This window comes from Gobius niger, assembly GCF_951799975.1.
Source record: "Gobius niger genome assembly, chromosome: 4".
Taxonomy (NCBI): domain Eukaryota; kingdom Metazoa; phylum Chordata; class Actinopteri; order Gobiiformes; family Gobiidae; genus Gobius; species Gobius niger.
In genome coordinates this window covers 20709630-20721411 of record NC_136855.1, presented here as the reverse complement: position 1 = coordinate 20721411, position 11782 = coordinate 20709630, and the positions used below count along the sequence as shown (strand labels likewise).

The 11782-nt window shown below is 39.4% G+C and overlaps 1 protein-coding gene across 7 annotated transcripts in view; it reads right to left on the bottom strand.

Moving 5' to 3' along the window:
- Positions 1–2599: 2599 nt before the first annotated feature.
- The window catches only part of esrrga (estrogen-related receptor gamma a), an 86621-nt gene continuing 77438 nt past the window's right edge, over positions 2600–11782 (bottom strand). For all 7 annotated transcript variants that reach the window (XM_079554994.1, XM_079554993.1, XM_079554990.1 and 4 more), the window contains 3 exons: positions 7164–7270; positions 6705–6867; positions 2600–3601 (listed from right to left, as the gene is read on the bottom strand). In XM_079554994.1, the coding sequence (XP_079411120.1) occupies positions 3357–3601; positions 6705–6867; positions 7164–7270 (515 nt within the window). In that variant the 3' untranslated portion in view covers positions 2600–3356. The remainder of the gene's footprint in view (positions 3602–6704; positions 6868–7163; positions 7271–11782) is intronic.

The window sequence follows — 11782 nt, the reverse complement described above, 5'->3', positions numbered from 1 at the left end:
GTGAAATAAATACATTTACACAAATGGACATTATCATCGAAGCACACTTGTATGATACACGTCACAAAAATATACAGGTAATTGTTTTGTATTTTTTCATTGATGTGGAGCACATCTAAAATCTACAGACAGCTTTAAATAACACTACAGGGTCTTCTCCTGTTCACAACTGTTCTCCTTGGAAGGGTCAGCATCCATAACCTTTTTGATCCAAATGGGTTTCCTTCCCAAATTGATTCGGCTGCTGAAGTATCTGCAGCACAGTGGCAGTTACAAGTGTTTAACAACTAATGACTTGAAGATTCTGCCTGTTGGCTATGGTTACCCAGTCTTTTCATTGTTTTGGCTAAAATATGGTTTCATGCATGATTTCCATAGAAAAGATTTACAGGTTATAGAGATGGAGAAGTAACGTATGATCCCCAAAGTGTGACAGGTCCGTTCAGTGGCTCTAAAACCTCTTTCAGCTCTCTGCAACATACACAATGATGACTGCCAAACTGTGTGTGAATTCTCTTCAGTGACCCAACTTTCTTGTCCAAAGATTAGCCAATTTAAAGCATCATAGCGTTTGCAGGGCCCAGCAAAACAAATACATTTCTCTTTTATTGTGGGATACTGTAGTTACATTCACCATTATGAGCCTTAACTGATATATGATAACTATGACTTTTAATCAAAGTTGAATAACTTAAGTTTCTACTGTTTGTAATAAATATCAGTAGTATATTAATTTATTGAGGGTTAAAGGCTTTGTTCAACAAAATTAAAGCTGCAATACAAAACATTGCACAAGTCCAGCACCTTCTTTCATAAATGGCAAATAAGTGCAAATGTAAAAATTAATTTCTGGACTACATACATAGTCCTTTTTTCTTTACAAAATAAATAAAACAAGAACAACAACAACATGTTTATAGTTCTCAGTAATCAGTCTCACGTTTGTAAAATAAGTTCAATTTAGTAACATCAAGCATAAAAAATACATAATCCAACCGGACCATGAGTTGAAATCTTGACATTTATTTAAAAAGGTTTTCTGTGGTGGCCAGATAAATGGTGCAGTCCTATGACTGGGATGAATGGAGGGCAGTTATGTACAGCTTATTTATCAAAAGACTCATATACAGTGAAAAGTACCTAAATGTCCTCATTTAACCTAAAGATATACAATAGAGGTTTTTCTACATAAAATTACGCATGTGTATTTGGTTAGGTTGGTTATAGAGTGATTTGTTCCTGGTACTTTATTGAGCCTTATATCCACTTGGGTTCCGCATGTGAAAAGGGAAGATGGACAAGATGGCTACCCTACTGTGTTGTGTAAAGAAGAAACACATAGTTAAAGAACAGTAAAGACTACGAAAAACTACACAGCAATATCTGAGAACTGAGGGAGGAATCAAAGAAGACAAAAATAAAATGATTTCAAATACATGAACCACACATAAAAACCAAAGTACTTTTTTGTCTTTTATGTTGTGTTTCCAATAAAATGTCTTAAGTTATAATCTGTATAATTTATACAATATACACTGAGTAAAAATACCCCTTACAATGCTGATGTGTGATGTGAAGTCAACTACACGAGCTCTGCTGCTCCTCGCCTGTGTCCTGCTGCCATTCATATTGAAACAAGTCTGAGTGCACGTTTTGGCTTCCTCACTTGGCATTAAGAGTTGCATAATTTTTGATACTTTAAGACCATTATTACCTGTTAAAGCTGAAAACTATAGAATAGTTTACTGTCAAAACAGAGCTTCTGAAACTGTCGTACTTATGTAATGGTGAACAAAAGTGAACAAAGTGCAAACACCTAAAAATACTGCCAACAAAAAACAATGTACTCCCCATTTAATTGTTAAATTACGCAATTAATGGTCCCCACTTTTACTGAAAAATGGCATCGACTATGTAACAATTTAAATGATTGAGGTTGGGAATATGGCATTTTCAGATGCTTGATTATTTTTGCTAATACTAAAATAAGCCAGCTGGTGATATTATAAATACTGTCTGTTATCTAATAGCTTATGGCAAGTTACACAAAGAGGAAGAGAAGCTCTTCTTACAGGGTCAAACATTTGCTCCTAACAGTGGCACATATCCATATGCAGAAACCCCTCCTTTAAGCCCGCTATTGCATGTAATTCCTAAGATCATTGCTGATTTGTTAACACATTATCACTTGTTATATTCATTACATATATGATAATTGTCAAAGTGGACAAGCTGATAGAAAAATGAAATACATACTGATTGGTTTTGCTTTGAAGAAGACAGTAAAACAAAGCAGTGTAATATGTCATATACAAGGTGATGCTTATTTACATGTCTAGTGTGAAGGGGTCCAAATAGAGAAAAAGCTTGATCAGTCAGTTTTGTCAGCACACATTTCCTTCAAGCCACTCCAGAAACAGATGCCTATGGTTTGGTACATGAACTGACGCTGGTAAAGTTTGTACCAATAAAATTGACAGGAGGGCATTGAAATAATCAGGACAGTAGTGTGAAAGAAATTCAAGTCTTTACACGACTCAAACATTTTTGAACGGTAACGCCACCTACATTTCATGTTCTCATATGAGATTTTTTTTTAGCCAAATTACAGGTGCAAACACTCTTGTAGTAATATTGGCATGTTCTGTATGTAACACATGTAAATGTTTTTAGAGGGGGATGTCACAGAGCAGACATTGAGAAGCAGTTGAGTTCAGAGCTGAGAGTAAGCCATGACATTTTGTAGACATCCTCCATTTTTTATTTGGACCAATGTCAATCCCATATGTATTTCTAAATGTACATGTAATCAGAAATGTCATTAATAGTTCAATGTCTAATTTTAGCTTTAGGGTGTTGTCTTGTTGAACATTTAAAAAACTCTGTGGAGTAAACTGAGAAAAGGGGTTAGTACCGTCTCATTATCTCACAAAAGTAAACCAAACAGTTCTTCAAAACATGTCCTTGTTTGAGCACTTATTATTAATAAAATCTTAATGCATATTTGACTGCCTTGCCATCACACGTGTCCAAAGTTACTTTTAGTAACTTTTTAGAGATTATTCAAAGTTCTAAAGCAAAATATCTTACTTCCTTGGTGAGTGCAGGTTGATGTCAGTTCATCATCTTCCCTCCAAACAGTTCAAGTCACTCCAATATGGTGTAGGGTTCAGGCTAGAGGTTTGGGTCTTGTTATTTATACGGGGATGCATCAGCGGACAGTGTGTGTGTGTGTGTGTGTGTGTGCGTGTGTGTGTGTAAAAGAGCAAAAGGTCATTCAAAGCAGTTTGGGATTTTGAACTGAAGCCCGGCTGGTTGCAACATTGTTCGCGTGTCCTTCCGTTCGCCTGACAGCTTCACACTTTGGCTTCCAGCAGCTCCAGGAAGAGTTTGTGCATTGGGACCTTGCCATCCTGCTTGATGCTGTAGAAGTGCTGCACTGCCTTGGTGGAGGTCTGCCGAAGCAGGGGGAGGGTCATGAGCAGCTTGCCCGCCCGACGGGGGTCCTCCTGGTGTTGGGAAGCCTCGTAGTCCTGCAGGGCCTCATGGAGCACATCCTGGAGCTTCTGCACCGCGTCCACGTCCTCAATGTGCATTGAGTCTGTGGAAGCACAAACATATAGAGCATGTAAATCTAAATATCTGACTGAGACTGAAAGCTTACATAAAAACATCCTTGCAATATTCCATATTTGAGCTGAGAAAGTTCAATCATTTCTGACGTAGTTTAGTTTGACTCAGAAAATATGTAGACTATAGCACAAAAGTTGCTATAAAACACTGTACGTACTCATTTGATTGGGCTCCTGAACTCCCCTGTCTTCCCTCTGCTGCCCCCTATGTGCAGATATATTTCTGATGCAACTCAGTATATCATTTTAACAGTTGTTTTATGTTTGAGAGTATGTATGTGTATGGCATATTCATTTACATGTGCTAGAAGTGGCAATAAAGCTAACTAACATTAACTACAGAGGCTACAATTGTCATTTTATGAAATAGTCACAACCAAAAGACATAAATGCCTAAAATATTCATTACTGTATCGCCCAAAACATTTTGTGACATCTATTGGTTCAGTAAAATGTTCCTGCGTCTATGTTGATACAGTGAGAGGTGTGTTTTCCAAACAAATATCGAGAAACCACCCTTTGAAAGGCCTCTGCTGCCGTCTGTGGGTGTGATGAATGAACCGGCGAAGGCACAAGTGGGAGGGGAATAAAAGCTGGACTTAGAGTGATGGAGGGACAGCGCGCGTGTGTGTGTATGGAGTAAACATTAGCTGCCTCTCTCTGAGTTGGCTCACGGAGTATGTTCTGGCAGATGTGGCAGTAAAGGCTGAGAATGACCCTCAATAATAATGCTCCATATCGGCCCGTAGGGAGGCCAAGTCTTAATGTGAGCTGGCCTTTAGCTCCCCACCTCCGATCAATGCCTCTGATCAATGGCTACATGCATGTTAAATAATAATCACAAGGAAACTATTGATAGCCTTCTACACATACTGCTGCTTAAATCAGGAGAAATGCGGGACTGAAATTTAACAAATATTTAAGAAAACATCACAAAATAGCATACTTTCTGTGCTTGCTACGCAGTGGCTCTATTGTGTACAATTTAAAAAATATTGAGTTTTATTTTTGTGATGAATCAACATGTATGCAATGAAAGAATACTTACTACATTGATTTACTCCTTTCCACACAAAGCTATTTCAAATACACAGGATTGGATCTATAGAGTATAATGCAAGTATCAGTATGCAGCTCCAGACCAGGCCTGGTTCGAATTCCATAAGATCAATAGGAACTTGTTTTCCATGTTTTCCTTTTCTTCGTATTGCCTCTATTTTAGTCTAAACTCAGCACATAAATAGTAATAATAATGAGGTGCTTACGCCTTTACTCTTACAACCGAGTCTTTTGGATCAAAAGCATGTAGAGTGTACAGAGATTATGGAGTCCCATATTAGAGTTTCATGTGCTTTTGCACACTGCATTTTCACATTATTCTATTCTAATTTTATATACTTTATTGCATCGTTCTTTGATTGCACATTGACCTCTGTTTTTTTGTTTGCAAATTGTATAACTATCTGCATATTTTCTCACTATATGCACCTACTGTTGTAAAAAGTGAATTTCTCCACAGTGAGATCAACAAAGTCTTATATTCACTTCCTGAACTGTGCCCTGTTCAGTGTAAATGTAGGCCTTAATGATTATGAGGATGTTAAATCATCAAATGTTAACATGTAAGTCTCAATGCACACTTTTATATTAAAACAAATAAAGGAAAAAAAGAAAAGAATGAATGGATATACACAGACACACATAGCTAATGCTTCCCATGGCAGTCTTTACATGTGGGGCACGTTTGCTAACATTTCTTAAGGCTTGGCTTCATTAATGCAGACGATTAGCATCCTGTGAATTAATTAGTGTCAGTGCCCTTCAAAATGCTAATGCCAGCATTCTGTTGTCTTGAAGACCAGTTCGTCTGGGCAGTGGGGCTAACTTCGTATTTGTGCGTAAGCTGATTTACTGATTACGGAGCAAAGAAAAAATCAACAAGGAACCAGTGATTCATTATTCGCGTAGCTTTGATTAAAAAATAGATTATTGGAGTTTATTTTATAAGTATATAGAGGTAGTAGTAGTAGTAGAAGTAGTAGTAGTTGAGTATCAATGGTGAGATATTGTATATATTTTAAAGGTATAATGCAAAATCAACTTCTTAGAGTTGATTCTAGTAATGTTGAAAAACTGCATGTTTTCAGGGTTTCATTCACGTTAAGGTGATTTTGGTACGGAGCCCCATTCTGTACATGCGTCAACACAAATTCAAACCATTGCAAAACTTTATAAATCTTTTACGGTGTATATAGCACTTCTGCTGACAAATTCTGACGCATAAGTCCACTCTAATTGCATTCATTGTATCTATAAAGTTTACATATAAATAGACACGCAGAGCATAAAGGAAAGTGTTGATGGAACCATTTTGTTGAATCATTATCATTATAAGTAATTTTTTATCAGTATATTTTGGCAGAGTCTAAACTTCTGACTTGTATATATGTTTGTTTTTCTGGTCTGTGGCAAATTTGGAACAAAAGGCCCCACCCTCCTTAATCAGAGCTCTAGTTGCATTCTCTCATTTAAACACATTGTATTGACAGCTCTCCCCTTGTAATTAAAGAGTACTGAAGAGCTGGCCGGCTTCCAAGACAAAGTTCAAAAGACAGGTCATGAGAGGAAGAAGCCATGTGTGTGTGCGTGTGCATGTGTCAGTCAGCTGTCGATGCCTCCGGACACATCAGAGAGGGGCCCGTATCGACGGACTCCGGGATCTAATGATTTCACCTTATTTAACAGCCGTCTGAAGGGGCGACTATGCTAATTGTAACAGGGACTTTGTTTGGAGTGGGAGGCCAATACTTGTGTGCGCTCGTGTATACCTGTGTGACTATCGAAGTGTAACGTCGAAGAGTGTGCAGCTTAACTAAGGCGCGTCAAAGCAAGTCCGATGTGATGCATGGCGTGCCTGTTTCATCGCAAGGAAAATCAGCTCTTTGATGGTGTTGCCTAAATGAGTCCCAGGGGTGTAGAGAATCCTAGGATTAACTCTTCTGTGGCCCCTCACACACACAGAGCGACAAACATGCATACACATACCGATAGTGACATTAAGGCAATACAAACCTGAGTTAGCAAGAGCAATCGCTTTCAGGGTGACAAATTCCTCCTTCTCCATCTTCATAGCTTTGTATTTCTTGACCAGTTGAAGGATGGCGTTGTTAAGATCCAAAAGACCGGCGAGTTTGGACTGGTCCTCGTCCATTATGTAGTCCTCGGCATACACCAACTGAGGAGCGAGGAGAAGAAAGCAAACTGGTATTAACAAAAATAATAATCGGAATACATTTGATTTAAAAGCACCTGTCAAAATCTCAAGACACTGTACAATGGAAACATTAAAAACAGGAACAACAAAATAGCATAATTGAGATGGGTGCACGACTAGGTGGTATAGGATTGTTTGAACAGATGAGTTTTGCATCTGGATGAAGACGTGGTTCTTAGAAAGACAATATTCATGTCGGGGTACTACTGCGATAAAGCATACTATGATCTTAAACAGAATAGAAATATGAGACTTGCCTTGTCTTCGAAAGAGAGTGAACGGTAGACGACACGCAGGATTAGGATCTCCATCCATGCACTCTGCAGGAGACTCATCTGATCAGCCAGAGACAGTGTGGAGAACCCTGACAAAACAACACAAGAATCTATTAATGCCGAGAACACAACTTTTTACTGGTTTTACCGATGAAAGAGTAAGGCTGTTTGATTATTTCTTCTTTTCCGTGCCCACCCTCCAAAAACCTCCACTCGACAGGAGGACTCCTTACCCTCCTCTCCCTCCTCCTCTCTCCCCGGTGCCCTGGGTCCTTCTCAGGGGGAAAGCAGGCCTTATCTCCCCCTGACACAACCCCTGTGGATCAATGCTGGTCACTGCTGCTTCACCGCTCAAACACACAGCCTAATTGCTGCTGTCGCATCAAAACTCATGCTTTTCCTAACGTCGGCCTATCCAGTCTCAGATCAGGCGTTTTTTTGTATCAGTTGTGGCTGTCTAACACAGACCAGCTGTTTGTCAGGTTTGCTCTGGAATGTTTTGTCCCATTTGATAAATCTACGTAGCTTGGCTTCACCTTGGTGTGTTTCAAATTCAATTGGCAATTAGAATTTTTTACCTTAAAAGGACTGTAGGGAGTTTAAAAATGTTAGAATTATGTATTTTCCTCCCCCTACATGTTCCCGCAATGTCCTAATGTGTAGAATGAGCCCAGACCTGTTCACCACAACTGCCTCTAAAATCCTGCACTGTCACTCAAAAAGGTGTTAATTCGGGTCTAAAGTGCCGTCATGCACGAGCTTAATATAGAAGCTGCAGTTACGCGTAAGACCTGAGGTGGCAGTAGTGAATATAAAATGACCAACTTGCATCTAGTCCCTTTAAAATGCAAATGACAAGTTTTAATACTTTAGAAAATATACTGCCTGTCCTACTGACAGGAAGTGACACAGATAGAGGTAAAGTTCCATAGCAGGTTGACTGACTCATTTCTCATTGACATAACATGATTGGCACGGCAACCGTTTAAAATTAACATCCTGTTTGTGTCCAATAAGGAAGTGAAACTATATTCATATAATAAATTCTTAGATATAATTGTGTTAACTATGGTGTAGCAAGTATTGTGTCTAATGTGTCATTTCCAAAGTAAAACGGTGTTCCATTTTAAGACAGCCAAGGCCCTCAAATTGTCCACGGATTTTGTTCAGGAAAACCTTGCTGTAGGATGTGCCTACTGTGCATGTTTTGGGTTGATGGAGGAAGCCAGATTGTTGTTGAAGTGTGGTAAGAATACTCTTAGAATAAATGATTTACTGGAATAAACCAGCCTTTCATTCAGTACGAAATGACGACAAAAATTGAGACAGATCTCCCATTCAATATCACAAAAATCCCAACACTTAAGTGACATAAACGGCTGCCTAATAATAACTATATTGCAAAGGAGACAGTTATCTCATCCTCCTCTGTTGGTCTATTAACAGCTCAGCGCTCTAATGGAACACCTGCCCGCTCACACCTCTGCACACAGCTGCCTCTTACACCTGCCTCTCAGTTCATGTTTGTGTGGGCTTCATAAGGCAGGGGAGCGCACCTGTCAGACCCCACAGCAGCCCTCTACGGTCTGTGTGCGTGGGTGTGTGTGCCAGTGTATCATCCTGTCAGGGGGAAGGCAGGAGGATAAGAATGGAGATAGTGCTTCATCAACATCTGCGGCGACGCGCCTCCTCCTGAGACGCTGCCCTAAGTGTGAGTGAGGGTTTATGGGTATTAGGAGTTCTTATCTTTGAGCTCATTGATGGATAATGACAAGTGTCTCATTATGTTGTAGTTGCTGGCTATTGTTGTTTGTAAAGTGTTGTGACTCCATCTATTCACCTTTGTTAACACCGTGGAAACAGACGAGTCAGTTTGTAAAGACACGACGAGAGACACCACCGTGACGCAAAACAATCAGGCACATCTTCTGCTTATTAGTTCCATACACTTTAATAGCATTTAAAGGAAATTCATATGATGTGGAGCAGAACTGCAGGGGGGAAAACTGATTGCAATTAAGTATTGTAATGAGATCTGCAATTTCAGTTTTGTTTTTTGTTTGTTTTATTTTCAAATAAAGATTCAGTTGACAGTGGAATTTGAGAACTGAAATATGACCTGCTTCGCTAGGGACGGGAATCGTTTTTGTATAGCGCCTTTACCATGACACAAGTCACCCAAATAACCACATGGATTTCAGAACATGCTCGGAGAGATCTAGGATATTTTGTTGTTCGCAAAATCAAATTGTATTTCCCAAATAAGTATAGGCTTTGATGTTTCCCAGTTGCAACCAATTAGGATCCGCTGTGAAGCCCCAAAGTGGAGGGTCAAGCTTGCATATTTATTTTTCTGACGACTGTGGGATGTGTTTCAATTGAGCGAAATTTAAGATGGATGCACAATAAAATCTGTGAACATTTGCATGGAATATATGTTGTGGTGAGAGAATTACTGCTGCAAAATGTATCCCTAAATTATTGTTACAGCATATCAGGTGCCACAATATACTGTCAGATCACTAAGTTCTTCCAGTTATCTGAGTTTGTTCTTTCTTTCTTTTTTGCTTACAGCACTTAAAACAAGAAAACATTTCAAAAGTGCAAAAGAAGATTCAGTTAATTTAGCCGTTTTTTGACACAAACAATAAAAAAATACTCTCAATTTTGGTTGAAATTTACATAGAATATCCTGTTGAAATAGCATAGTCAAATATTGCAATAATATCTCAATTTTCTCATAATGCATTCTTATCATTGCCAGCTGTCAATGCTGTCCTTTTTTAACCAAATAAAATTATTAACATGGTTTAAAAGGTTTTTAAAGGTGATTTATTATAGGGGTCTTCTCTGCAGGCATGGACACACAAATGCACACACACACACACACACACACACCATGTCTTCAGGGGGTTGGCCACCACTCATCATGCAAAGAGAAAATGAACACTGGCATTGCTAAATTTAATACACATAACTATCTTCCAACGGCCCGGGGGAGAGATAGAAGTAAAATGGTGTAGTAATATTCAGAAGTAGCTCAGGTGTGCTGGTTTATTTGCTAGTTTGTGTTTGCAGATGTACAATAAAATAAATGCATGTTGTTATTTCAATGTCGAGCTTTAAGCGCAGAAAAAACAACAACCGTGGGATTTAATTAGCACAAAAAACAACAAACTGAAATTTCTACATAAGATCAATTTTCTCAAAGTAAATGCTAATAATCAGCAACAGTTATTAATTGAATACGTTAAAAGTGGACTCCTAACATCAAGATACATGATCCTTATCTGGGCAGGGTTTATCTATAGAGTTGTGAAGCCGTGCTTTGTCTGACAAATATGGATGAAAATTAAAAATAGCTATTGCTCCCCTTAGCGTGGCTTGAATTTCATCTGCATACAGGTGAAATATTCATGCTTGTGCATCTGTATGTTGTGTGTATGAAAGTTTATGCACCCCCTCCCTCCCCACCGGCCTGTCTGCCCCATTCAAGCATCCAATGCCTCTTATCTGTCTGATTAATAGGCGGCCGGCTTCAGGACAAATTAATTAACAGATAACGGCATCTCTCCCTTCTTCCCTTCCCCGCGCCCTCCCCTCCTTCTCATGCAGCGATCGATATAGCAGAAGAAAAGAAACATCAATGGGAATTTAGTGCTGATGATGGAGAGAGAGTGGTATTGATGCAGAGAGAGAGAGAGAGAGAGAGAGAGAGAGAGAGAGAGAGAGAGAGAGAGAGAGAGAGAGGTGGTGGTGGGAGGGTGGAGACCTTTCTTTCATACCTGTTATTTCAACAAAAGAAGGTTCCTTATTTGACTCTAATTACATTTGCTTTCTGCTCATTGTTGATAAGTAATCTTGTCTTGTTTGTTGACGAATGATAGTGTGCCTCGCTTTAACGTGAGTAGGACAGTGACTGTTTAATGGAAACCAAACTTTACAGTTAAGATGATATTGAACTAGACATCCTCCACCAGAGATTTGTTCCAACTTCCACCCCAAAGGCATTAGCAAAAAAAAAATCTATATGCAAAACAAAGTCTTTCATTACAAAGCTCTTGTAAATACCATAATGAATGGAAGAATCTTAAAATAGCAGCATTTGCACTTCTGTCCTCAAGTACATAGGTATGACAGAAGGAGGCCGCGGTGCACTCACTCGGACCTAACCTCTACTGCTTCCTCTTATGTCTTTTTCTGTGATCTTCTTGCTCGATGGAATACTCACACAGACAAACACACGGGCGTCGATTCCCCAGTCGCCCCGCGGCCTGTTTGTCTGCCAAATGAGTCCTGACTGCACGTTTACACCCGAGACGACGCACCAGCCCTCCATAGCTCCATAAACATGAACAGCAACACACACACACACTCTACAGGGATCGGCCTCTCTCATGCCCCACTTGTTACTCCGACACACACTGACACACATGACCAGAAGGCCCACATTTGTTTTCTTGTGGTTACAGGGCAAATGGGAACCAGTGAAAGATGACTGAGATGTGTATGAGTACCTATGGACCCGTGTGGGCAGTTGGCAACACATGTGGAACAGTTTTTATTTTCTATTTTATGTTCCTACTTTAGAAATGGGAAAA